General features: G+C 50.4%; 9 protein-coding genes across 9 annotated transcripts; 6 read left to right on the top strand and 3 right to left on the bottom strand.

The window, feature by feature from the left end:
• Positions 1 to 393: 393 nt before the first annotated feature.
• VE01_06103 (uncharacterized protein) lies at positions 394 to 6,496 on the top strand. The gene is made up of 4 exons (XM_018275557.2): positions 394 to 853; positions 919 to 2,324; positions 2,376 to 2,479; positions 2,531 to 6,496. The coding sequence occupies exons 1-4, from the start codon at positions 799 to 801 to the stop codon at positions 6,120 to 6,122; spliced, it is 5,157 nt and encodes a 1,718-aa protein (XP_018129652.2). The 5' UTR covers positions 394 to 798; the 3' UTR covers positions 6,123 to 6,496.
• A 198-nt stretch (positions 6,497 to 6,694) lies between these two features.
• On the top strand, positions 6,695 to 9,803 carry VE01_06104 (uncharacterized protein). Its single transcript, XM_018275558.2, has 2 exons — positions 6,695 to 9,552; positions 9,609 to 9,803. Exons 1-2 carry the CDS (start codon positions 6,802 to 6,804, stop codon positions 9,708 to 9,710), a joined length of 2,853 nt encoding a protein of 950 aa, XP_018129657.1. The 5' UTR covers positions 6,695 to 6,801; the 3' UTR covers positions 9,711 to 9,803.
• A 56-nt stretch (positions 9,804 to 9,859) lies between these two features.
• On the top strand, positions 9,860 to 12,208 carry VE01_06105 (uncharacterized protein). The gene is made up of 3 exons (XM_018275559.2): positions 9,860 to 10,220; positions 10,272 to 11,929; positions 11,977 to 12,208. Exons 1-3 carry the CDS (start codon positions 10,146 to 10,148, stop codon positions 12,155 to 12,157), a joined length of 1,914 nt encoding a protein of 637 aa, XP_018129658.1. The 5' UTR covers positions 9,860 to 10,145; the 3' UTR covers positions 12,158 to 12,208.
• Positions 12,209 to 12,389: 181 nt separating this feature from the next.
• Positions 12,390 to 14,147, top strand: VE01_06106 (uncharacterized protein). The gene is made up of 2 exons (XM_018275560.2): positions 12,390 to 13,151; positions 13,210 to 14,147. Exons 1-2 carry the CDS (start codon positions 12,519 to 12,521, stop codon positions 13,762 to 13,764), a joined length of 1,188 nt encoding a protein of 395 aa, XP_018129655.1. The 5' UTR covers positions 12,390 to 12,518; the 3' UTR covers positions 13,765 to 14,147.
• VE01_06107 (uncharacterized protein) lies at positions 13,976 to 16,889 on the bottom strand. Its single transcript, XM_018275561.2, has 4 exons — positions 16,447 to 16,889; positions 16,330 to 16,397; positions 16,103 to 16,270; positions 13,976 to 16,049 (listed from the first exon to the last, which is right to left on the bottom strand). The coding sequence occupies exons 1-4, from the start codon at positions 16,496 to 16,498 to the stop codon at positions 14,499 to 14,501; spliced, it is 1,839 nt and encodes a 612-aa protein (XP_018129656.1). The 5' UTR covers positions 16,499 to 16,889; the 3' UTR covers positions 13,976 to 14,498.
• On the top strand, positions 16,633 to 21,433 carry CYK3 (cytokinesis protein 3). Its single transcript, XM_018275562.2, has 2 exons — positions 16,633 to 17,379; positions 17,440 to 21,433. The coding sequence occupies exons 1-2, from the start codon at positions 17,305 to 17,307 to the stop codon at positions 21,238 to 21,240; spliced, it is 3,876 nt and encodes a 1,291-aa protein (XP_018129650.1). The 5' UTR covers positions 16,633 to 17,304; the 3' UTR covers positions 21,241 to 21,433.
• UBC7 (E2 ubiquitin-conjugating protein ubc7) lies at positions 21,336 to 22,384 on the bottom strand. The gene is made up of 2 exons (XM_018275563.2): positions 22,004 to 22,384; positions 21,336 to 21,897 (listed from the first exon to the last, which is right to left on the bottom strand). Exons 1-2 carry the CDS (start codon positions 22,248 to 22,250, stop codon positions 21,644 to 21,646), a joined length of 501 nt encoding a protein of 166 aa, XP_018129621.1. The 5' UTR covers positions 22,251 to 22,384; the 3' UTR covers positions 21,336 to 21,643.
• Positions 22,385 to 22,519: 135 nt separating this feature from the next.
• On the top strand, positions 22,520 to 23,627 carry VE01_06110 (uncharacterized protein). Its single transcript, XM_018275564.2, has 2 exons — positions 22,520 to 22,839; positions 22,932 to 23,627. Exons 1-2 carry the CDS (start codon positions 22,581 to 22,583, stop codon positions 23,549 to 23,551), a joined length of 879 nt encoding a protein of 292 aa, XP_018129583.1. The 5' UTR covers positions 22,520 to 22,580; the 3' UTR covers positions 23,552 to 23,627.
• Positions 23,573 to 26,325, bottom strand: VMA1 (H(+)-transporting V1 sector ATPase subunit A). The gene is made up of 7 exons (XM_018275565.2): positions 25,961 to 26,325; positions 25,843 to 25,900; positions 25,769 to 25,790; positions 25,673 to 25,721; positions 25,532 to 25,616; positions 23,914 to 25,478; positions 23,573 to 23,853 (listed from the first exon to the last, which is right to left on the bottom strand). The coding sequence occupies exons 1-7, from the start codon at positions 26,261 to 26,263 to the stop codon at positions 23,797 to 23,799; spliced, it is 2,139 nt and encodes a 712-aa protein (XP_018129582.1). The 5' UTR covers positions 26,264 to 26,325; the 3' UTR covers positions 23,573 to 23,796.
• Between the last annotated feature and the right edge of the window lie 129 nt (positions 26,326 to 26,454).

Consider the following 26,454-nt stretch of genomic DNA (forward strand, 5'->3'; position numbering starts at 1 on the left):
CAACTTTGTCCCTCCGCATATCTGCATGTTCCATGTTCCAGCAAAGCAATTTGTATTCCATCCCCCCTGATGGTAATGGTAGGCAGGTGGTAGGTAGGTACCCTCGTCAGATTTCTCATCTGTGGCAGGCTGAAAAGAGATCCAAAGGCTGGTAAAGGCTGGTAAAAGTCAACTCCGTATTCTCCATATTCAATACTGTATTGGCCGCCGCTGTCGCCAAAGAAATCCTGGTTATCGTGGCCTGTGCATCACATCGATGTCTGGCCCATGGCGTATGTTGATTGGCCGTTTATATTCCCTGGGGGAGGGATGATTTGCTGGCAACGTGGGCCAGCATGAGCCAGCACGCCCAGTTCCTCACCACTGTGGGTGATCTGCAGAGTCCGGCTGGCAGTTGTGCTGGCTCTGCACCATCTTAGCTCCGCTGTTGCGTTGCGCTGTCGCCGTATATATTACTATCGCGAACCTTGAGATATCTTTCTTCTTCTCGTATTTTGCTGAGCCTTGTTCGAAATTGCTGCGCGACCGGACCCTGGGTGTATTAATATAACATGACTTGGGACGGCGACGGGGAGCTCTTATCAATTGGTTTATCGGTGCGGAATTCGCCCCGCTGTTGACCCCCAACGTGTGCCAGCGACAACAACGAGAAGGCTGAGCAGCCTCACAGTCAACTCGACCACTGGTTGGACTCATTTCACGCTCGAGAAATATATTTACCCGCATTTACCTACCATTTCTGGTGTCTCGCAGCTGAGAAAGCTCGAGACTTAGACCAGAAAACACGCAGATGGAGTGATGATCCAAATGCAGCGGTCCACCTCCCTTCCTGGGCCAGCTCACGCTTCTCCCTGTATGTACTGGAAGACCGGAATGATCAACGAGAGCAGAGCAGCGAGCTAATGAATCTTTTACTAGCTCTACCGACAAGCGAACCTTTGTTTAATTCTAAGAATGCATTCAATCAAACATCACGGCCCCCATCCTCGAACCCGCGGCACGCGCCCGAAAGGCAGAGCCCATATGCATCATTTTTAAAGCCTGCCGATCAGGGGATACGTGATACTAATGCACAGGAAGATGCCACCAAGACTCCTAGTGCAGAACCTTCGAAATCGACATCTCCGACACTCCATAAGCCGTTGCTCGAAGACGTGTCCCAATATACGACTATTGATATGCGCGATGCAGCTATAGAGGCCAACTCTACCACACTTGAAGAGCTTGCTCACCTAGTCAGGCTTTCCACATACCAGGAGCGAAAACGCCGACAAACCCGGGTCCGGCTACAACGATCACTGGTGTCCACTGCCCTCTCCGCCCGTCTGGCACGTTGCGGAGAACTCGCCCACCGGACTCTGGTCGACAGTTTTCGCTCGGATGATAAAAAGACCTTTGCCACACTTAACAATGCAATCCATGACGTTAGCAATTCTTGCGATGCCACCAGGAGATTTGCTGCGTTGGAACCGGACCCGGATATTGGACAACCTGGCCATGGTCGTCCAGACGAGCCGGGAACCTACTGGACTTTCATGCATGAGATTCCCACTCAGACCCGTGATACGTTACTCAACTTTTTGACTCAAATTCGGACGAATCCTGAATACTTGGCTACCCGCATATGCGCTCTAACACCGTCTGAGTTGACGGCATTGACTGTATTCCACCAAGGATTGGAGCCCGTCGATTCCGTTCTGCCATTCCATACACGTCCTCGAGGACAGGCTGCAAGCCTGAACCGGCCTTCTGCACATGCCCCTTCTCCAGTTGAGCGTCTACTCTCTTTCCAGCGTCATGACCCCTTGTCTGCTCTTATTCATACTTGCTTTGCAAATTCAGCGGGCCCTGATTCCTCGGAGCACCTGAGACGAACCGAGATATGGGCCACGGTGTGTGCTAGACTGATTAGCACTGAAAATAAAATCGCCATCGACCCGTTCATATGCAGCGTGTTAAACATCTGGACTGCCATGAGGGAGTGGTCCGGCCGCAGCAATCTAGAGTGGTACCTCATGAAAATCCTAGAAGACGGGGCCTTTATAGTGGAGAAATCCGAGGGACAATCTGGTATCCGGGCCCATGGAGAACCAAGGAATGTCAAGGACTCCATTGCTGCCGAGGAATTTTTTGATTCTGCCATCAAGGGACTCTTTGAGATTGTGGATGACCCAGGTGCCGAGGGGATCCCGGAGAGCGTTCTTGAACTAGGTAACGCAATCCTTCGGAAACTAGATCCGAGGAAACATGGAGCCACCAAGAGGTTTCTCGTGTCCAAATGGTTGTTTCTTGATTTCCTCCTTAACGCTATTGTTCACCCCGAGGTATTTTCCATAGAGCCATCTATGGGTATGTTTGAGCTAATGGTTCTGCAGTCACATGGGATGATGACGGAATATCATATTTCGGAATATGCAAGACAGCGAATTCTAAAGGAAGTTGCTTTGAGGGCTGGAAGACTAGTTGTTGACCTTACATGGTAAGTAACCTACATTTGTATAAAATGGCGAGGAAATTAACATCTGCCTAGGAAACAATCGCCAGCCACTCCACCTGACATCAAAGTCCACATCGAAAACATCATGGGCCGTTTCCGAACATCAAAGGTTTACAGGTCAAACCCCAAGTTGCTTCCTGCCAGGTCAATCACTTCACTCAGAGAAACTGCCGAGGTTCGCCCTTATCTGGTCGTAAGCCCGTCTGATCTGGTAACTATGGTAAATGCCTTATTCCCAGAGCGGCGTCCCACGTCTGGATCCGCGGCTAGCGAGTCTCATTTTGGCGGGTTCCCTTCTTCTGCATCGTCCATCTCTGGATTCTCCGTGATATCAAGGCCACCTTCCATGGCTCCCACTTCCCGGGGATTTGATACAGCATCCATAGTAAGTGAGAGTGAGTCGTCCATCTTCAGTGACGTAACGTCTCGAGAACCTCTCCTTGATGACAACTCAGTTGCCACTCACCGATTTTCGTCCACCTCCATCTCATCTATGAGCCAGGGTCCGAAATTCGACGATGAAGGGTACCGCCTTCGACAGGCAATCAGAGAGATGTCGCATACATTAGGACAGGACGTCATATCCGGATCGTGTCACCCTTGCGCTGAACAATGGACCGTTCTATTTATGGAATTAGATGGAACACATTTATCCACCCAGATGCTCCATGACGAAGATGAGATGGAAGATGAAGAAGAGACTTCGAGCAGTGATAGCGATGCGGACACCCAACGATCCAGACCGGACCTTGACAAAGACTATCATCAACTGCGTGATTCGATTTTGAAACTCGTCGGCGAATATGAAATACCCCGATCAATTGACGATACAAACGATTCAAGAACATTCAGTAACAGAGCAAACATCTTAGAAGGCCGGAAAGCGAATCGCCTTTATAGAAAGAAAAATTCCCGCGGACTGGAGGCACAATCTAGAAATCCGTACAGGGCACATACACTCGCATCACCTACAATCCCAGATGATATCAGGGAAGACCAGCAGGATGACAAGACTCGCCATAACGAGGCCAATGACGCAAATTCATCTGTTTTACTAGACATGCTAGAAGCAGCAGAGAAACAATGCCAGGCACAATCTGACTTTGTAAATGCTCACCTCTACTGGAAGACGTCGCAGCAGCTGCATTCGCTTTCATCCTCTTCTCTAAGACAAAACGGCTTCGTTTCGCTTCTGAACATCTTTTCACGTGGACCGAGGGACTCAATCCGACGTTCTGCAGCTGCCATCGAGGAATACGATGCCTGGCTTGTTTGGCTCAAGCAGTTACAGGAGCGGCACGACACAATGATAGAGGCGATGATGAGGAGCTACAGAGCGCTACGAGACAAGATGTGGTACGTCACAGATGTAAGAAATTCGGCCGCTTATGATGGTACTCGTAATGTGGCGCTTGCTCTCAGGGCGATGGCAAGGCCCAAGAATAATAAGCGTCCAATCTCTGCGACCTCGCGCGCGCGTAATATCAACAGGCCATCAACCACAAACAACTTCCTTGTCAGGACTGAGACTCAAGTCCTCGATATCCTAGCAGCATCCGACGAACATGGTGGCCCCAATAAGCTATCCGACGAACAGTCTGACAAAACATCAAAGTGGCTATCGCAGTTTGGTATCGAAAACTTTTGCAAGGGGGAAGAACGGATTCATCGATTCTGTCTTGAGATTGATAGCTGCATCAGCAAACTGGTTGGAGATAGCTTGATGGATGGGCCAGTTCTGTGGTCCAGTGAGCTTTTCTATCGCGATAAGCGGTACCTAGACACTGGCAGGCAAAAGGGGGACTTGGTACTAAATGGATTTGGAGGACTCGGCATATCCGGTGATGGCACTGATCCGGACTCTTCCCAGCGAGGTTCTTCAAGGGGCATTGATATCAACGCCACTGCTCGTGCAAGCCCCCGGGATCTTCGATCGATGTCTATGAGAAACGGTTCTCAACAGAGCTTCGATTCAAGTAAATGGGGTTCATCTAGAATGAGCGTTTCTGGCGACATTATGGATTCTCAGGATTATTTTGGTCATGCGAGCCCAGTTCTTGCTATCGACACGGCCACAACATTTTGGTCACCGTTTAACCAGCAGGTACGATCACCGACGCCAAGTGTTAGAAGCTTCCGTCCTGGAACATCATCGACAACAAATGACACAGTGATGGATGCTGGCGCAGAAACTATAAATGCCCCAACGAAGCAGACTTTCTTGATGGAGTTGAAACAGACTCTTACTGCTTTGCTGATTAGCGATCTCGGAAGCTTGGTCTTCTCCCGTGGAAGCGAAACAGATTCATGGTTCTCTGGCGACCTTGGACAAGAGTGCATGGACAGGAAAGCACGAAAGGACCGAAAGGCTAAACGGAAGAGCAAGCGTGGCCTTGAGAAGAAGAGGAGCTTCCGCGATTTAAGAGCGGCTCACAGCAAAGAGACCCAAACAAGTGAATCTTCGGAAGTCCCAGAGAAGATCGCTACTCGCGATTCGTCTCGACTAAGCCATGGAAGCTCCACGCCTTCTCACCATTCTCGAACGAACAGCTCTGCAACTTTGGATGCATCCACCGGGGTCTCCATGAGGCAACAGACCAGAGAGAATACTCCGACGGACTTCCCGTACAAGGCTGCTTTCCGCAAGCTCCTCACTATGTTTTCAGTACACCCCAATCCATATTCGAAGCTAAACGCATTATATGAGTTGGAACATCTAGTTATTGCTTCTTTGACGACAATTCCCCGTCGAAAGGCAATGAAGCATGGTTCATACATGGCTTCACCGAGATCGTCAACCTTTCCAACAGACTATAGCCGTGAGCCAAGCTTCGTGACTCCTCGGGCGAGCAATGTCGGCGAGGCGATTGATAATTGCAAAGAACGCCGTTCGCACGCCATTTACGAAGCTGAACCAGCTCCGCCAGCACGCAAAGCCGAGTCTCGTTCCATGACTTCACCGGCCCCTGCAACTACAGATATGATTGTTGATGTACTTCAAGATCTTTTCCGCGAGGCCGGAATGCGTCCCAAGACTTTATTCCGCGACCTTCAGTATATTGCAGCATTCATCCCTGCGTCAGTTCTTGACAAGACCGACCGCGGGAAGGCTTTCTGGGATGCCGGTCTGGCCGCCCTCGGGTTGAAGCAAGATGTATGCCGCACTATGATCGATATTGCAGACGAGATTGTCCAACACTACACATCCACACGCCAACCTGTCCCGCCGCCAATGGCCCCGGGTCAATCACAAAATTCTTCGCGTGGATCTGTGGATTCGAACTCAGAACCTGAGATCATGCAATATGGAATGCAAGATGCAGCTCGCATGTGGACTATAACAGCAAAAGAAGGAGACCCAGCGGCAGAACGCGAACTTGCTATCTTCTATCTCACACACCCAGAACTAGTCGAGAGAACGACGCTGCCACTGTCAAGACCGAGAGAGACGTTCAAGGCCCAGGTAATGGAAATGCATGCTGGTGGTGGAGAGGGTGATAGAGAGCGAAGTGATCCAGCCACCATGTGTGCGGCGTATCACTGGATGGAGTTGAGTTCACAAGGCGGAGATGAGCTGGCCAAGAAGTACCTGAGGCAGAGGGAGGAGCTGAATGCATTGCCATGAAAACTGGGACTGGCGTTGACAGTGCGGGCTATGTAATTTTTTGTGTCATTTGGGCGATGCTATATCTATACCATTTGCTTTTATGTTTGCAAGCATTTAGCGCACGTTATTTGGGAGGTTATTTGTCTTTTTGTTTGTTTAGTTCGTTATCGTATATAGAATGTTTCTACCTATGAGAAACAACCTGTGCAGGTAAAACAGAACTGCTACTGAGGGTTAAAAGGAGATTTGAATTTATTATGCCCATTAAAATACCCAAACTTAATGTAATTCTAAGATTCTGCGCTATCTTGATGGTGCATGTTTGGAGACTTACGGCAGCCAAATATAGTTTGAGCAACTCTAGCACAAGCAAATAAAACACAGAATTTATTATAGGAATAAGTCTCTAATTGCTTCTGTTTGATAAATATTATATTTCGAAAACCGGGGTTTGTTGGTGGCATGGAATCCAGTGAACCCCTGTCTAGTTGTACACGCGAGTTGTTCCAAGTGTTCAAGTGTCTCTCTCCGAAACTACGGGGAGCGGAAGCAACCAAGATATCAATATTCCAACAACACAGCCATAATTAGTTTGCGATTAAAACATCAAAGCAATGCAACTCTACTACACTTGATTCGCAGCCGTTTTCTCTTTTTTGACGTTCAATGAACTAATCACTGTCCCTACAGCCGCCCAATGGATGACCTGAATGGCCTGGAGTGGTCGGCCAGCTCCAACTCCAGTGGAGGGGCCAGCAAGGTACCCCCAAGAGGGACTGGCAGCTACTTCGGGTCTATCTCAACACAGCAGCCAACGCCACCTTTGGGAGGCTCTCGCACATCCACGCCCATTTCAGCGCAAAGATCAGGGGCTGCAAATCCAAATCCCACCAGCAAACCCGCAACCGACAGCTTTGCTAACCTCGTCTCCTTTGGCCCCGCGAAAACGGCGACGTTGACGCTCCAGCAACAACAGGAGAAGCTTCTTGCGGAGAAGGCGAAGAAGGAAGAAGAGAAGAGGAAGCAATATGATAAGGAGTTTGGAAATACAAGCTTTTGGGATGGCCAGTCTGGAAAGGCTGGGTTTGGGAGGAGTCCAACTGGGTCGATCGCCCCCTCTACGACATCCCGAAGCCCCGCACCTCCTACACCTTCAGCTCGTGTGAATACGAACCCGTTCTCGGCGGCGAACCGCCAAAATATCGGCAAGACAAATGGCGAGGAGGAGGAAGATCTGTTTGCGGCTTTCAATGCTGATACAGAAGTTGACAAGTCGAGCTACTATCCGCCACCTTCAGCCTCCCCAGAGACTAGCGCCCCTACTCAGGACAACCAGCTGGATTTAAGCAACCCAGCAGCTTGGAAGCAATCGGCGGGGACTGATATGCTAGAGGCATTTCAAGATGACGACGATCCATTTGGATTAGGCCAGATGCCCCAGCGGGGTAAATCGCCAGCGGTCACCGTGAGCAAGGCCGATGACGACGATGACTTCCTTGGCGACCTCGGAAAACCTGTTGAAGAAGTCAGACGCCGTGAAAGGGTACCGACTCCTCAGCAGGCCCCACCCTCACCGATTGAGTCTGAGCGGCCGGTATCTGACGACCCATGGGACAAAGCCGTGAACGAACTTGTTGATATGGGCTTCACCGCCGAGAACTCCAGGCGAGCTCTGACCGAGAGTGGATCTGGACTTAACATCCAAGCAGCAGTAGGGTGGTTGTTAAATGACGCGCATCGAGTAGCAAAAGAGAAGGCGCAAGGGCGATCAGGTTCTCGTCCAAGCGAGCCAAGTCGGGAGTCTAGCTCAAATGGAGCCCGAGCTGCTGCAGAGACGTCCGGAAAGGAAGCGATTCCATCTTGGATGCGGCAGGAGAGAGGCCAATCGCAGTCAAGACGTGAGGACAGCCGATCACCAGCTAGTGATAGCGATGTGGCTGCAAAAGCTGCCGCGGTAGGGAGCAACTTGTTTAAAACTGCCAACTCTCTATGGAAAACGTCTCAGAAAAGGGTACAAAAAGCCGTTGCTGAATACCAGCAAGATGTAGACCCAAGCCAGCCGAAGTGGATGCGTGATACCGGCGCAGCAGAGGGACAAAGGCCACCAGAGAAGGCGCCCCTACCAATTGATCCGCGTGAGCGAGGACGGAGAGGGGAGCCGTCGAGTTCGTCCGTGACCGACGAGGCTTTGATGCTTGAGATAGGGTCTCACCCACCGCCAAAACGCAACGTTCGAGCCGAGCCTAGTGATCGAGCACCATCTTCAGCTTCTTCCTCTCGAGGTCCCTCGCCTGCAGTTTCTAATGCCACAGGCGGGCGGTCTACACCTCTGCCCAGGCGGCAGCAGGTTGCACCAACTTCTGCCATGGATGCCAAATCTCGACTTACCAAACAGGCATTGGAAGAACAGTCAGCGCAAGCATACGTGAGTCCATCACGACGAAAGAAGGCGACACCCAGCCCAAAACCGGCAGAGGAGCCAGATTTGCTTTTTGGAGATTCGAATGGTAAACAAACGAGCCTTCCTTCTCGACCTGAACCACCAAAGACAAATGTCCCGGCCACCAGAACCCCACAAGCCAGGCAATCTAAACCGTCTGCGCCAATCCCCGTACGACCGAAAGCCCCTGAAAGAACAATCCCGCCAGTGTCTCCATCAGCCCTGGCGATGTCTCATCAACATCGTCTGGCTGGTACTGCGCATTTTAAACGGGGTGACTACGCCGCAGCCAATGATTCATACTCCCAGTCTCTATCACCCTTACCACAAGGTCACCCTATTACCATCATACTACTCTGCAACCGCTCACTTACCGCCATCAAGACGGGTGATCCCAAAACCGCTGTGTCCGATGCCGACACAGCGCTCTCTCTCATTGGCCCAAGCCGTGGTAGCAATGAGGTGATAGACCTGCAGGACCAGTCCACCACAGACAGTAAGAAAAGTATGACAGAATTCTACGGCAAGGCATTGATGCGTAAGGCGGAAGCTCTTGAACACATGGAGCGCTGGGCCGATGCTGGTGCTGTATGGAGACAAGCTGTGGAGGGTGGCGCTGGCGGTGCGATCGCTATCCAAGGAAGACTACGCTGTGAGAAAGCGTTGGCACCTAAACCTAAGGCTCCAACGCCGCGTCCCCGAGCGACACCGCCTTCCCGCCCTACCGCCGTTGTTAAAGACTCTGAGGCAGTAACGCGAATGCGCGCTGCCAATGCTGCTGCGGATAAGGCAGATGACGAAAAGTTCGAGCTGAGTGATAGCGTCGACGCGCGGATAGCAGCTTGGCGAGATGGACGGAGAGATAACCTAAGAGCGCTTTTGGGAGGATTGGATAATGTCCTCTGGGAAGGGAGCGGGTGGAAGAAGGTTGGCATGCACGACTTGATTATGAATGGGAAGGTCAAGATCAACTATATGAAGGCGATCGCCAAGGTCCACCCCGACAAGGTAAGCTATTCATATCCTGGCTGGCTAATATTTTAAGCTAATACTTTTCTTCGCAGTTATCACAGGGCGCAAGTACGGAGGTGAAAATGATTAGCTCTGCTGTGTTTTCGACCCTGAATGAAGCGTGGGATAAATTCAAGGCGGAGAACGGAATGTAATTACGCTGGGACGACATTTTGTAAATAAACAATTTGACGGAACAGTTTGAATACTATAACGTACAGCAGATAAGATTCAATAGCATTGTTCCCATCTTCACATGTCAAGTTCTTTCTTATACTGTACCTCAAAGTGATTCGGGTGGGGGCCGTAGGGGGGTCCCGCCGGCAAACGGTGCACGGACCCTTAGAGAAGGTGCAGTCTGTTTAAGGTTTAGTTCACCAACTTGGGAGCTACTCGGCATGACGTATACGACGATTGCCGGTGACGAAGAAATGAGCGAGACAAACATAACAAGGAGCCGGAGGGATAATTCCTGTTATATTTCATAATTATTTCGATTGCCGGTTCTTATACCTACGCGCATTGCCCATGATAACTTCCACCGCCCTCGTATCTCTCTCTGTTGTTTCTGGTTTCAGCATTTAATCGCAATGGCTTGGCAGGATCAAGCAACTGCTGTGAGCTCAATCGGCTTGCGATTGGCGGCTTACGTCTTTCTCAGATGGGTATGAAATCCAGTATGCGCCTTTGAGAACCTTAGCTGACAAGAAAGCCAGATTCCTACTCCCGTATGCCCACCTATCATCTACACGCTGTTCGCCCTTTATATCCCGTCGTTTATCGCGTCCTATCTGGGCCGGTCCCAGTACGATGTTATCGCGGATGAGGTCGATGTGAAGGTCCACAACACCCAAGCAAACGGACAACCACAATCATATGCGGATGCTGTGGCGGGATCTAGCCCGGATAATGACGACGGGGGTCACTCTACAACCGCCCAAGAAGATTTTGATGTCGAAGAGACTATTATTCTCGAGAAAAAAGGCCCCAAGGTATTGAAGACTCTCTTGACAGGTCTCCCAAGCCCGACTAGCCGCTTTATATCAATTGCGACTTTTCTCATCAATCTGGGACTAGTTTTGGCAGCCACGGATCTCATATACCGTGCCAAGGTGCAATATCCTAGCAACGATCTTTCATTTGCTCGCCTTGGATATGTGTCGGATTCAGAGGCGAAGCTACTCGTTCGGGAGCCAGACCGAGCCAACCTGCCGATATACGTCTCTGTACGCAACCTGGATCCACACAGTGGCGTGGCAGATTCTGGATGGCGAAGCTACGGTCCAATCACTAACCTCAGCAACGACACGGATTACACTTCGGCGATTTCTATTCCACTCCCGAGAACAATAGGAAGAGCCGGAAGGAACAAGTACGAGTATGTGACGTCGAACAACCACAAAGGATTTATTACGAGTGCGCCGAGGATTGGCTATACCAGTGAACCCGATGGAAAGTTTACTTTCTTGACTTCTAGTTGCATTATTCCAAGGTTTCCGTACAACCCATTCAAACACCCGTTGAGCATTCCAGGATTTAAACATCTTGCGAAGGTTCTACCATCTTTGGACGCGCAGTTTATGCTCTTCCTCGGAGACTTCATTTACATCGATGTCCCAAAGCGCTTTGGTTATCATGTCGAGGACTATCGCCGCGACTATCGACAAGTCTATGCCTCCCCAGACTGGCCAGCAGTTTCACAGAACCTGAGCTGGATCCACGTCATCGACGACCATGAAATCGCCAATGATTTCGATTTAAACACGGAGGACCACGAGACAAGTCTTTACCAAACAGCAATTGAGCCTTGGAACAACTACCAGGGTGCAGTCAACCCCCCTGTTGCCCGCAAGTCTAGCATCTACAACAGGGACCGAACAGACGCCACATACTTTGAGTTCACCCAGGGCCCAGCGACCTTCTTTATGATGGATACTCGCAGGTACAGGGACCTCAATGCCGGTCTACCCGCCAACGAGACTGGGAAATCCATGCTAGGAAACGAGCAATTGCATGATCTACTCGCCTTCCTTGCCCGACCAGTGCCTCGGGGCGTGAGATGGAAGTTCGTGGTCAGCAGTGTTCCCTTCACCAAGAACTGGAAGGTCAACAACCTGGATACTTGGGCAGGATTCTTGGATGAACGTCAAAAAATCCTTGAGGCTATGTGGGATGTTGGCTTGAAAGGCGGCGTTGGCGTTGTGGTGTTGTCTGGTGATCGCCATGAGTTCGCCTCAACGGCGTTCCCACCCCCTCTAGGCGGAAAGTGGCCACTTAGTTCCACGGTGCATGAGTTTTCGACGAGTCCTTTGAGCCAGTTTTACTTGCCTATTCCGAGTTATCGGCAGACGGACGATGATGATGTGCTCGTGAAGTAAGTTTCTGAGCTCTACCTTTTGACGCATTTCTAACAATTCGCAGGTATATTGCAGAAGGAAATTCGAAGTTCGGGTCTGTGACTATTGAAAGCCCAGAAGCTAGTGATCAGAGCCTTCTGAAGTTCAGGCTTTTCATTGATGGGGAGGAAGCATGGAATTCTATTCTCCTATCTCCTCCGATGCTGAAAGGGAAAGGAAGGAGTAAAGATGCGTTGTGGGGATAGAATACGATATGGTTAAGTATATATAGTAGAAAATAATAGTCTTTGTTGCGCTGTACAGCCATATATTGTCGGGCTAAGTGATACAATGCCTGTATATGTAAGATGATGGCATATTAAACGGCGCCGTTGAAAGTGAGACTCATGCACCTTCATCACGAAAGGCGGTGTGCCTGGCGGCAGAATCGACAAGGCTACCAAATATCCACAAGGTTCCATGGGCTACAGCGGACCCCTCCAACAATACAACTCTGAACATCTGATGGGCAAATATTCTCTCAGCTTGCACTTCCACCGAACTATCTTTCGATATTGACAATACAATATTTCCTTTGGGATAGCTTCGCTAACCAAGACCACGGCCATGTCGACTCAAGCTGATCTGGGTGCCAAGGCCCTTGCAGCCAAAGACTACGCCTCCGCCATCACCCATTACACCAACGCTCTTAAAACCGCGAACTCACCCCTATGGTTCACGAACCGCTCGACTGCATACCACCGTGCCGGGCAATACGACCTCGCCCTCCAAGATGCCGAAGCTGGAGTTTTGGCTGCTCGCCAAAGAGCTCGACGTGAGCTGATCACCGCCGCCCAGATGAGGAGAGCTATCGCACTATACAGTCTGGGGCGACTTGGAGATTCGCGGCTCGTGCTGACGTGGGTGAGGAAGCTGAATGAGAAGGAGAAGAGCCTGGGAGTTTGGCAGTTGAAGGTTGCCAATGAATATGAGAAGCTGCCTGAAGACTCAGAAGGGAGGAAGGTTACAGTTACGGAGGTGCCTGATGAAGCTAAGTTGCCCGAAGTGGGCAAGACAGTGGTAGCGGAGGAGAAAGGCAAGGCCGTGACTCAGGTTCCTCAGACATCAACCACTCCAGCACAGACCCCAAAGGAGAAGATCAGGCATGAGTGGTACCAATCAAGCAATAAAGTTACGATCACGATCTTTGCAAAGGGTATTCCAAAGGAGAAGGCCGAAGTTACTATTGCCGAAGATTCTGTAAGTTCTACAATCATTTGAAATACCCTCCATCGAATTACTCACTAATCCCACGCAGGTCGAAGTCAACTTCCCGATCGGCGCAAATAGTAGCTATAATTACTCCCTTGACAATCTTTATGAACGAATCAGCCCCTCAGAGAGCACATTTTCCATAACTCCCAATAAACTCGAAATCACACTCCACAAAACCAGCGGCACGAAGTGGCCAGCTCTAGAGAGTGCAACGCGAGTCCCCGCTCTTGCCACCACAGACGACATCAAGGACTCCACTCCTCAAACCCCCGCCAGTACGGCCGAAAAGGCCCCCTCATACCCCACCTCATCAAAGCACGGCCCTAAGAACTGGGATGCCCTCGCTATTAGTGCACTGGCCGCCGAGTCCACTGGTGATAATAAGCTCGGTGGAGACGATGATGATGAGGCGGACCCATTGCATGGGTTCTTCAAGAAGCTGTATAAGGATGCGGACCCGGATACGAAGAGGGCGATGATGAAGAGCTATACTGAGAGCAACGGAACGGCACTGAGCACGAATTGGGCAGATGTGAAGAAAAAGCCGGTGGAGACGAATCCGCCAGAAGGGGTGGAGGCTAAAAGCTGGGGAAAATAGTGGACACGCTCATGAGCAGTGGCATGTGGGTATGGTGGACTGATCCTATTATATCGTGGAAAAGGTGGGCGAAACGTGGATCTGACCGTCTGATCATCAAAGAACTACAGAGGGAAACGAAATAGAGTATCCCGGGCGTTCTATACGTTCAATAGCACGCAATTAGTAAAACGGGAAGGAATAATACTACTTGAACAAGCCTCATTGCAGTGCCATTTCACAGTTGTTATAACAAAGAGTTATGATAGCTTCAATCATAACGCCTTCTATTACAGTACATATGCAAATATGCTACATCCCCAACTTTACTATGCGTAACAAAGGCCCTGAGCACTCCCCAAAGTAGCAGGCTCGAAAAAGGGCAACCTCCCAAAATATCAAACGCAGCTACAGACATGCTCGAAGCAGCTTTCTGGCGCAACAAAATTCCAAATTTCATCAATCATACACCGCGCCCCTTCCGTCGTCTAGGACAACGACCTCTCCAAATTAAAACTGGGAAATCAAACAGTCGACAAATCTATTGCCATAAGAAAAGTACAATGAGCTCCACGATTGGCGTGAAGCGATGATTCAGAGGGCAAATTCTGAATGCTAGTTGATATTTTGATGCGTTGCCTGGGGTATAAATTCAATGCTATGCGAGTTTTTTGTATGCAAGGCGAGCAAATGTTGTAAGGTCGACAATAACGCAGACATTGGTTAGTACAAGGGCTCGAGCTGGGTTGCTAGAATCATAGTGCCCCCCAGCGGTTACGAAGCCCATCTGCCCAACGTCCATAAAGGACGTCGGCGAGTTGTTTTGTGTGTTCCATCCCGGGTGTGACTTGCCCGGGTAGGTTGTGCATCTTTTCATTCCACTCCCTATCGGCGACTTGCATCGACTCACGTCGCTGGCGGTGGCTTCGAAGATGCGGGTTGTTTTGAGCCATGACTAGCTTGGGGCCTGGTGAGACTTGCGCCTGAGATGACTTTCGGGGGGTGCACACAGGAGTCTGATCTTTCGATGGTGATGCTGATGCTAAGAATCGCAGTTTTGGATCCGCCTGAACTTTCTCGAGCATTAGTTTCAGCAGCTGAACCTCTCCATCTGGGTCAATTGCATCAAAGGCACTCCAGGCGTCTGCAAGACGTGAGAGGGCTTCGCGCTTTTTCTGACTGCTTGTCTGTGCGTGTACCTCCTGGAATGAAGGATCGACGGCCTTATTATATGCTCTGCGACCCAACTGCGCCTCCTTGCTGATAGTTTCCACAGTTGGCGGCCGATTTTCGTCTCGGATCTCAATTGACGAATCGACTACTCCCGCAGTTGAGTTATCCGAAACACGGCGGAAGAGACGGACTGTGGAGCCACTGTTGCCAAAGTTCATATCCGGCTGCAGTGGCTTCTTAGGGGATGTGTTCTTTGAAGACTTGGTCGGGGTTAACGGCAGCTGCATGATCGACGGCTGCTTCTGAACTGTGCGTCGTCTCACAGTGCCTGGTGAAGGAGATGACATTGTGAGTGGGGCATCTTTGAGGTCTAGACGTCGCAGAGCTTCCTCTGCCCCCGTTTGGCCATTTTGAATGTTGCCTGGTATAACGGACAGCTTCCTCCTCTTCGAAGTAGATTTGTGAATTGTCTTTGCCTTCACAGTATCAAACACCCAAGCATCCGAATCGTCCTTTGGTGTCATTGAGGTCAATACCTCCTCATAAAATCTCGGGTGAGATGGGCGGTTCCGGCCTCCATCCCATTCTTGCTTTCTTTCCACCAATTCTTGCAAAGCTTCGACTCTCCCCGCAGATCGGATGAATTTGTGCTTCAACAGTTCCTTTGCTGATGGACGTTTGCTGCACTCCTTGACCAAGCACTGCGCCACAAAATCTTTGAATTCGCGACTGTGGTTGTTCCCTTCGAGCCTAGGTGCTGGCGCTTTTGGTATAAGAAACAGCACCTTCATCGGATGTGTGCTGGCATTGGGAGGTTCGCCATTAACCAACTCCATTGCAGTGATTCCGAGAGACCAAATATCTGCTTTGAAGTCATAACCAGCCTGCTGGATGACTTCAGGGGCCATCCAGAATGGCGTCCCTACAAATGTGTTTCTTTGCGATTTGATATTGGTGAGCTGCGCTGCAACTCCGAAATCTGCCAATTTAACCTTTCCAGTCGAGGATAACAATATGTTTGCAGCCTTTATATCTCTGTGGATCTTCCCTTCTTGGTGAAGATAATCGAGGCCGAGAAGCAGTTCGCGGCAAATGATTGCAATGTGAGCTTCGTGGACCGGACCTGGTTTTAGCTGCAACAAGTCAGCATTCAGTATCCAGATAATCATGTCAGCTTGGAACGAACCAAGTCTAAGCAAGATCCACCACCCAAGTACTCCATAACAATCCATAATTTATGTCCGCGGAGAAAGCTCTCTTTATATTGTGTAACAAAGGGGCTGGCACAGGTGCTGAGCACCGAGATCTCTTGCTGGATTTCCTGTATATCATCCTCACTTGATTCGAGATCAATCTATGCGGAAGCAGTCAGTTTCGACAACTTTTCTTCATAGTAGTGAACGTCGTCCTTACATGTTTGATGGCGACAATCTCCCCTGTTGCCCTCTCGATGGCCTTATATACTACTCCAAAGCTCCCACCTGTACTTGTCAGTTACTCCTATTGTCTGGTGGATTGATGGTTGCTCACTGCCCAATTCCTCCAGGACCTGGTACTGGCTGCCAGCCGCATCATCAGACATCGTTGCGAGGGTGTTCAGGGGAAGCGTAAGATTTCAATTCGAAGTAGCAATTGCGTGACTTTCCAGTAGCCAGCAAATAGAAACGAAAAGTACAACTGCGCAGTATTCTCTCTGTTTGCAACTGGAATTGCTGGAGAGGAAGCTGCGTTTGAGATGGATAGGCGGAAGTGGAGCTATGATCATGTAAACACTGATTGCCCCAGCCAACGGACTAAGCCCGGACCATCAAATGCGGCGAAGTCGACGAAGATGTTAACCAACGAATCTTTGATGGTTTTGATGTCAGAAGCTCGTGTCTTAAAGATTATTATGTCTTAAATGGTAGAACTGTTTTGAATCCCTATGGTAACCTTTTTACTTCGACCCTGAAAATCGCCAGTCAAAGACAGTGTCCTGGGGTTGCTGGGTGCTATTATCCGATAACGTTCTGGTTGCCATGTCAACCGTGATATGTTCCAGTTGGACGAAATCAGTGACGGTATCCAAACACACAGCAACCGAAAGCTTCAATACTGCAAGTACTATTGCGCTTAAATGCTTGGACTCAAATATCACAACCAGCCAAATAATAACAGACAGCTCTATTTGCACGGACATCTCTCACGACTTTTTGGTCGGTGGTGCTAGATTCTTTCTATTCCTCTCCCGAACAATCTATATGGACAACTAAGAAAACGCCTTTCGTCGACAAATGGTCGTTGGCACGGGAGATATTGGGTGCGGTACATACTGCAAGTGTTAGAAACTCCTTGTGGTTTGCGCGCCTACAACTATACAAAGCGAGAGAAAAAATCTGCCATACCAGAATGGCTCTCGAACCGCCTGGGCTTCCATCGCGCTTTCCATGTTGGTGTCGAGCTGTGTACTCCTGGGGCGGAGAGGTGAGTCCTGCAGCTCCTATTTATGTCACAACAAGCGGATACTGATTTTATAATGTGCAGTCAAAACGAGACCTAGGATTTATAGAAGGAGACCTTATAGAATGCCTGAACGCAGGGGACGGATCATGGTGGATGGGGAGGCTGCGACGAGACAAGCGCGTGATGGGGCTTTTCCCATCAAACTTCGTACAAGTTCTGGACGACAGCTTTCAGCCAGCAAGTAGAGCTACAAGCCCTATGCCAGATCGATCTCCAAGCCCAAACCCATACAACCCACAAGCGCCGAAGGCAGCCAAGGCGAAACCATTTAGAAAGCCGTTTCAAGCATATGCAGCTCCCGATTTAGCAGCTCAAAAGAGAGCCGAACTGCAAAGGCAAGAGACCATAGCGAAGCCAAAGCCCCCGCCTCCAAAGCCCTCGCCTTCAAAATCAATCCATGACAGGATCGGTTATGTGCCCCCACCAAAACAAATCGGGGGTTATGGCGCACGAGCATCACCTCAAAATCCGCAACCTACGCAGGAATCTCGTTATCGGGCCCCATCACCCTACGCGCAACCTACACATGAGCCTTATTCTCGGGCCCCATCGCCATATGCGCAACCTGCGCACGAGTCTCATCCCCGGGCCCCATCTCCTTATGCGCAACCTGCCCACCAGTCCTACTCTCGGGCACCATCACCATGTCCACCTATGAATCACCAAGAACCCCCGCGCCAAACATCCCCCTATGCGCCATCTACCTATGAAACCCACTCTCGAGGCCCTTCACCTCGCCCGCAATCTGCATATCAAGCATACTCGCGGCAACCTTCACCTTGCCCACCAGCTGATCCGTACGACAATTATAGAGCGCCTTCACCTTTCCCAGATAATTCATATCAGCCAAATCAGCCGGAAATGCCATCCAATTCGAACCGCCCAAGAAGAGACTCTTCTCCGCCTCCGCCGCCTCCGCCTCACAGACACACATATGTTCCCCACACAACTGACAGCCAGACGTATCAGAATCAATCGAATGCCTATCATACTCCGCGTGCGACAAGCCCCTGCCCTCCTTCTCCTGGAGCGACTGGTCTTACGCCTTCACCCCTCAGGAATGCAATGGATGATGTGATGTCATCTTTAGAAGGTATGGGACTTTCGAGAGAAAATGAGACACCGGAGCCACCTTTAGATCCATGGTCGCCGGAAGCCTTTGATGAAACATATTCAAGGGCCTCCAGGCGAAACGGGCCCCACAGATCAGCAGCATCTATGGATGATTATAGCGCAAATCAACAATTCGATGGGCAATTCCAAGATCCTCAACAACAAGACAATGAAGCCCCGCAGCTTAGCAATTACGTGCAACGGATGGAGAGTAGGCTTAGGCAACGCCACCCCCGGAACTCAGACGAGAGTAGTATAAATTCAAGTATGGGACCTCCAACAGTTCCGCCGAAGTTCTCGTCAGTGAGCCGGCCGCAATCTTCTATGGCTGATCTTGCTCAATTTCAGGACAGGCCAAAATCTTCTATGGCGGGAGCGTTTGGTGAGCAACCAACATTACGGCACAAGGCGTCATCTTTCGGAACTCAGGAAGCCAGAAAATTGCGACATCGGAAATCTGCATACGAGGTTGGGAAACAAATGCTGGGAAGGACCTTCACAACAAAGTCTACATCGACAAACTCATCCTCTGGGGTTCAAAGCACAACAACAAACGAAAGCGCAAGCACTCAACTAACTGACCGGAGTATTATGAGCGGCCACTCTGCTGGTGCATTTAGCGCCACTAGTGCTGGGAGTCTTGCTAGAAAGAAAGATTCTTTTCACGTCAGAACTAGAAGTGCACTCGGAATGCGAGGCAATGATTTTGCTGCCATTCAAAACGGTTTCGAGCAAGAGAGCCGGCCTCACACTCCCATTAGTGGAGTTACTTACCACAGCAGTCATGCATCGGGGCCCCCAAGGGCACAATCACAGATGGGGTATAATGCCGACTCTTCCAGCGCACTTGGAGGACTTATGGCCCCAAAGCCCAAGAAAAGCGGCTTTTTTAAGAAAATAATCGAGTCTGCAAAAACAGGCGCAGCAAGTAGCCGAAAAACGATTGTTACAGGAGAAGCTTCGCGTCCACTGTCATCACGGAGTATGCTACCAAATGGTATTACTGCCATTGCTGGAGGACTTGGCAGCGGCCAAGGAAACAATGGCCTGGATGGGGACGGTTCAGGTGCCGACTGGGTTCAGGTCCGCCGGGATGTAAATCGATCCAATTCTCTCAGTCGCATTGAGCGCCTAGAGCGAAAGGAAAGATGTCAGATGATGGACTATCCTGCTATAAGCCCCGTTGACGAACTTTACGATACAACCCAGGGCGATGAAGCTGCGGATGGAACGGCAGTGATGGAGCCAACTAACTATCAAACCGTCAATTTAAGTTTAGTGGACAAGAACTCAAGGTTTATCAGTAACTTACCGCAAACAATGAACCCAAGCAGTTTGGCCACGGGCTATATCTGTAGGCCATACAGAAGCGATGTGCAGCGGCTTAGAGCTATCTTTACCTGGGTTGCTGAAAAGATTTCATGGGAAGAAGATTTCGATGGGGAGGACCCTGTTAACCCGAGGAGAGTAATTCAGTCGAAACGAGGCAGCCCAGAGGAAGTATCGGTTTTGGTCATGGAGATGTGCTCTGCTGTTGGCATTCACTGCGAGGTTGTCCGTGGTTATCTGAAGTCGCCTTTAGAGGCGTCGGAGGTTGGACTTGTTCCCAGATCCAATCACTGGTGGAACACAGTGCTCGTCGATAACGAATGGCGAATTATGGACTGTTCTCTTGCAAGCTCGACGAATCCACTCCGAAGCCTTTACTCCAGCACAGGACCAACATTGGCGGAATCCTGGTACTTCCTTGCCCGGCCAATGGAGATCTGCTGGACTCATGTGCCAGAGCATCATCAGCATCAACATCTCTCTCCACCTGTGGCCCACGATGTCTTACTCGCACTTCCCTGTGCCTGCCCTCCATTCTTCAAGAACAACATGCAGTTGCAAGATTTCAATACGTCTCTACTCAGGCTAGAAAATCTCGAGCTTGCTCAGGTCAGGTTCACTGTTCCTGCAGACGTAGAGTGCGTTGCAGAAGTCGAAACGCGCGCCTTCAAGCGCGATATCGATGGTGACGTTTTCGAATCTGGCGAGATTGTTAAGAAGCGTGCATTGGCACAAGCGGAATGGGTTCGGGGCAGCAAGCAGTATACTATCAAGGCACTTCTCCCAGGCGACGAGGGGTCTGGAAACCTCAAGATCTATGCCGGCAAGAGAGGCCTTATGCACAGCATAAAGGATATCCCTCATCCGATTGCACTTTCTCTACCAATCAATCATACTGGAAGCAATCCAGCTTACGAATTCTTGGTCCGCCACCCCACGCCACATGCTCAACGCCACGATTTATATGTTGCGCAACCGCAATGCCAACTGCTTGCTATAAACAATACCTTTGTATTTGCAATCCGCCAACACCCGTCGTCTATCGTGGCTAGCCAAGGTGCCATGTCGCCAGTTCCATACTCTCGGCCCGAGAGCGCGATGAGCGTGACCGCCTCATCAGCTTCTGGCTCGAACCCTAGCACATACGCCTCAAAGAAGCCAGCCAAACTGGCTATCCAGTCGCCAAGCGGAAAGATATTGAGACTCATGAGAAAAGAAGACCGTGGTGGCGGCATTGGAACTGGAGGTTCGACTGAAATAGGGGATGGTGGGGTCTGGGAGACCATTATTAAGTGTGGGGAGAAAGGCGTTTGGAGAGGATTGGTACTTGCAGATAGAAGTGCGCGTTGGTGTGTTTTTGCGGAGTGGACTTGTGCTTGATGAAACTTTTAGGCTTCATGATGGGTTTGGGGACATCTTTAAAACGGCTGGGTCGGGGGAAGGGGGTTGGGATTTGGCGTTTGATTGAGTATTGCATTTTGGAATGGTTAGAGTGTGTTGTATAATAGACGTCTGTTTAGCACAATTAGTGCCCATCGAATATGAAGAGAACGACAAGAATTCTACATTCGAGAACCTATGGTTGTCATTTTCTAGAGCTCCCGTGCGAATATCTGCAATCACTGTCATTCCCAGCGCCAACTGTAATGTAGTTCTGATGCTTGAACACGTTTTTCTCATTTATCCTCAATAAACTCCATACACGCCAACGCTACGTAGACCCAACCACAATGCCAGATATTGTTACCCATCCTCACTCCCACGTCTTATTGTAAAACTGATCTCACAAACCCAGCATCCTCCGGCACCCATCTCTAACCCTCTGCTCGTACTCTGCCCTATGCTCCCTCCACTGCTTTGCAGCCTCCACATTCGCAGGGCTTTCGTCGTTCGGCTCCGCTAGCATGCTCATCACTGAAATCAAGATCTTCTCGACACTCTGGATTGGCGACCAACGCTCAGATGCATGCTCGTAGTGGTTTGGGTCGTCTCCCGGGGGGTGAAGAATCGAGATGCAGACCAGTCCGCTTGGATATACTGGGTATCGTTAGTCTTCATCCTCACTCCACTATTAAGCCCTCGGTCGAAGCACCACTTCACATGCTTGCCGTTTGTGTGTTAAACAGACTGGACTGAAACTAACCATTAGGATGCCAGACTTCGCCGATGAATTTCATAGACGGTGGCGCGAGCGGATAATCTTTCGGGAACTTGAGCTCGGCAGGGAATACACCGCCCTCGAATGGCGTCCCCTCGGGACCTTGGATCAGCGCTTCCCAGTGTAGGAGATCGTCTTCGGAGACGGGGCCTGCGGTGATGCCTTCTGGTGGGTTGTTGGTCAGGGCGCGGTATTCTTGGAGGAGGCGGCGGTGGGCAGTTGAGGTCGCCATGATGGCTGGGTCTTTGCGGTACAGGTCCGATTATGGCAGACTTTCTGAGATGAGGCTGCTTAGGTTCGCCGTAACTTTATAGAACGTGAAGAGTGAGTCGTATTATCAGAGATAGGTTTGTAATGTTGAAGAATGGACAGCTTGACCTCGGAAGCCGGCGGTGCGCCAATTCCGGGATGGGGTAGTCAGATAGGAGTCCAATCGCGCGATAAGAGCACCCAGATTTTGGAGCTGTCAATTACCCCTCCAGGCCCACCCCACCTCAGACAGTTCTTCTCCGTCACACTGTCTGACTAACTTGTCACCACAAAACTTCGATAACACTCGAATATGTCTTCGCCTCTTCGCATTGGGTTCGTGCCTGAGCACTTCTCGACCCCGCTCCACTTTGCGCAGAAACACTTCGGTCTTGATGCGACGCTGATTCCTTTCCCGTCAGGAACGGGACATATGATAACTGCCCTCAGGGCTGGGGAAATAGACGTTGGTATTGGACTTACGGAGGGCTGGGTCGCAGGGCTTGGGAAGGGAGATATGGAGGGGGATGGAGGTTATAGGATTGTAGGAACCTATGTTGACTCTCCCTTGTGTCAGTTACCTTCCTTCCGCTCTTACCGGTTCCCTGACTTGGGTTGAGGGGTGCCCAAGAGTCCCAAACCATAAGCTGACTGAAGATTCCAGGCTGGGCCGTCTCCACTGGCGCACAGCGTAACGACATCCAAAGCATCGCCGACCTAAAAGATTCCAAGATTGGCGTCTCCCGGATCGGTTCCGGAAGCTATGTCATGGGAACCGTGCTCGCCGACCAACAAGGCTGGCTCACCCCCGGCACTCCCCCCTTCACATTCACGCCTCTCCAAACCTTCGCCAAGCTCCGCGAGGGCGTCAATGATAAGACTGTCGACTTCTTCATGTGGGAGCACTTTACGAGCAAGCGGTATTACGATAATGGCGAGATTAAGAGGGTGGGGGAGATTTACACTCCGTGGTCGAGTTGGTTGATCGTTGCATCGACGAGTATTGGGGAGACGGACTCGAGGCTAAAGGAGTTGTTCGAGAGTCTTGATAAGGGGGTTAAGCACTTTTTGGAGAATGAGGAGGAGGCGGTGAAGTATATATACACTTCATTGGATTACTCGGAGGAGGATGCGAGGGAGTGGTTGAAGACGGTAAAATTCACAAATGGCATTAGAGGTGCAAATGAGGCTTTGGTAGGTAAGGTGAGAGATACTCTTTTGAAGGCTGAGGTGGTTGAGGAAAGTGGCTTGGGAGCTGAACAGATGGTTGCTATCAAGAGATGAGTGGTGCAGTCTAGCAATGTTATCCCAAGTTCATAGGGCATGCGAGAGAGAAAAAAATGCAGTAGTACTCATGAACAAAGCTTCTAAATTGTTTATAATCTCGACGGAATAATTCACACCGGTATGTATACGGCGGCTACTTCCCAACAGCACAACCAACCTTCATTCGGCGCTATGCTACAATGCAAGCATGCCCGCATCGCTCCACGCCCAATAACTCAGCAGTCAACCAAGAGAGTCTACATCTACTCGTCCACCACGGAAGCGAACTTCTCGTTCATATCCGAGATGAGTTTCTCGTACTTCGGCACAGTTAGTAAAAGCTCTTCAATGGGTGGGAAGGTGATGTTGTGATGACTTACTTTTGCCACGATGACCTCCTCTCCATCGCTAGGGACCTCGAACTTCATGCTGCGCAGCTGAGACTGGAGATCGCTTGTTGCCTCACGGACCTTGTTCCAGCTCTGTCCCTGGGAAATCACCTTCTGTGCCTCGTCGTGGAAGCCCATCATAGCCTTCATCATCCACTCGGTCTTCCAGATAGGGCAGAACTGATCGTAGTCGGAGTATCCGTTTTGTTGGAGGAAATCTTCCTTCAGCAGCTGTGCAACATCAAGGGTGATTTTGTTGGTGTCAGACAAAGCAGATTTTCCAACAAGCTGAACCACCTGGTCCAATTCCTCGGAATCAGACAGTAGCGTCTTGATGCGGTCACGGAGGCGTGGGAAATCCGGGTAGTCCTTCTCGTAGTACTTGTCGAGAACAGTCGTGTATCTACTGTAACTGGCCGACGTGTTGATCGACGGGAAATGCTTCCTTTGAGCGAGCTTCTTGTCGAGACCCCAGAACACCTGGACAATACCAAGGGTGCTACTTGTGACTGGGTCGGTGAAATCTCCACCAGGTGGGCTGACGGCGCCAACGATGCTGACACTTCCCTCGCGGGCTGGGTTACCCAATGCCTGCACCTTACCAGCACGCTCGTAGAAACTGGCCAGCTTGGCTCCCAGGTACGCAGGGAAACCTTGATCCGCGGGCATTTCACCCAGGCGACCAGAGAGCTCACGAAGGGCTTCGGCCCAACGGGATGTAGAATCAGCCATCATGGCAACGTCCTTGCCCTGGTCACGGAAGTACTCCGCGACGGTGATACCCGTATAAATCGAGGCCTCACGAGCAGCCACGGGCATGTTCGAGGTGTTGGCGATAAGAGTTGTACGCTTCATGATAGGCTCCTTGCGCCCGTTGATATCGATAGAGAGCTCCGGGAAATCCATCAAAACCTCAGCCATCTCATTACCACGCTCTCCGCATCCAACGTAGATAATGATGTCACTGTTCGAGAACTTGGAGACTGACTGCGAGATGACAGTCTTGCCGCAACCGAAGGCACCTGGGATAGCAACCGTTCCACCCTGAACACTGGGGAAGAGAGCATCGAGCACACGTTGCCCGACAATGAATGGCTTATCGGCCGCCAGCTTCTCGGTTGTCGGACGAGGCACTCTGACGGGCCATGTGTGCATCATCATGTGCTCAGACTTCTTCCCGTTGAACTCTATTTCCAAAATCTTGGCGTCCACCGTGTATTTCCCTGCCTCCGCAATGCGTGTAATGGTACCCCTCGCCCTCGGTGGCAAGAGAATCTTGTGGTCGTCCAGAAGTGAATTCTCATATACGGTTCCAAAAATGTCTCCTCCTGTGATGTGGTCTCCGACCTTCATGAGAGGCTTGAACTCCCAGAGCTTCTTCCTGTCCAGAGCCGGCGCTGAGATACCACGTGGGATATAAATGCTGTTCGACTGTTCGGCAATGGCCTTCAATGGGCGCTGGATACCGTCGTAAATCGTTTCCATCAAGCCAGGACCCAGCTCGACTGACAGTGGCTTTCCTGTTCGGATAGCTGGATCTCCAACAGTAACACCAGCTATATTTTATGGTCAGCCTCTCAACTACACCTCAATCATCATGGCCACGTACCGGTTTCTTCGTAGACTTGAATGGTCGCCCGGTCAGCTTCGATTCGAATGACCTCTCCTACCAGGTTGTCGTGGCCAACTTTAACCTATATGCAGACGCATCGTCAGTACCCTGCATCCCAATGTAATGTGCAACACTTACAAGTTCGTACATGGCGACTCCAATCATGTTCTCGGCAACCACGACGGGGCTATGGACAGTTAATACCAGCAACAGTAACCCATTCTGCTAACGTACCCTGATACCGAGTAGATAGAGCCTTGAGATAGTCAGACACAATGCGCTTTCAGTAATTGAACGGTATGACTTACCATACTGCTCTTCTGCCTCTACATCCTTAGCTCCCTCGGGCTTCTTCTCTGACTTCTTCTGTGTTCTTGGATCAGTATTTGTCCTGGATTATCTGCACCACCCTAACAAAATGCTTACAGGACCCATAGTGATGTCGGTGTGTGGAAGCGTAACAGGTTCGGGGAGAGGAGCTACCTCTTCTGGGATCGAGCTGGTGGATTGTGGCAGAGAGCGATGTCGTTGATGAGTTGGCGACGTTGGAAGAGGGATGGTGGAGGCTATCAGGTCGTGGAGTTCCTTGTGGAGTCTGGGGTTCACAACAGGGAAGCTATCAGCAGCAAGGTCGGGTCGGGGTGTAGTGGCAGCAGATGACTTGATAAGATCGTAGAAGGAAGGTCTTCCTCTCAACCGTGGCCTAGGAGTAAAGCCAACGTTGTGCATACGAAGTTATACAAGTTAAAGAGTTGGAGAAGCTTTCAATCGGCGTATACGCAAGGTACATGTTGAGGTCCAATAGCTATGGGGGTTGCCGATAGATAGCGTTATCGCTACAAGTAGTTCTTGAGGCTCCCGTAGAGCAACGAAACGTTATTAATACTCGAGTACGGTACGGATTCCGTAGCTGGTAAGAA

This window comes from Pseudogymnoascus verrucosus, assembly GCF_001662655.1.
Source record: "Pseudogymnoascus verrucosus strain UAMH 10579 unplaced genomic scaffold scaffold_27, whole genome shotgun sequence".
Classification (NCBI taxonomy): domain Eukaryota; kingdom Fungi; phylum Ascomycota; class Leotiomycetes; order Thelebolales; family Thelebolaceae; genus Pseudogymnoascus; species Pseudogymnoascus verrucosus.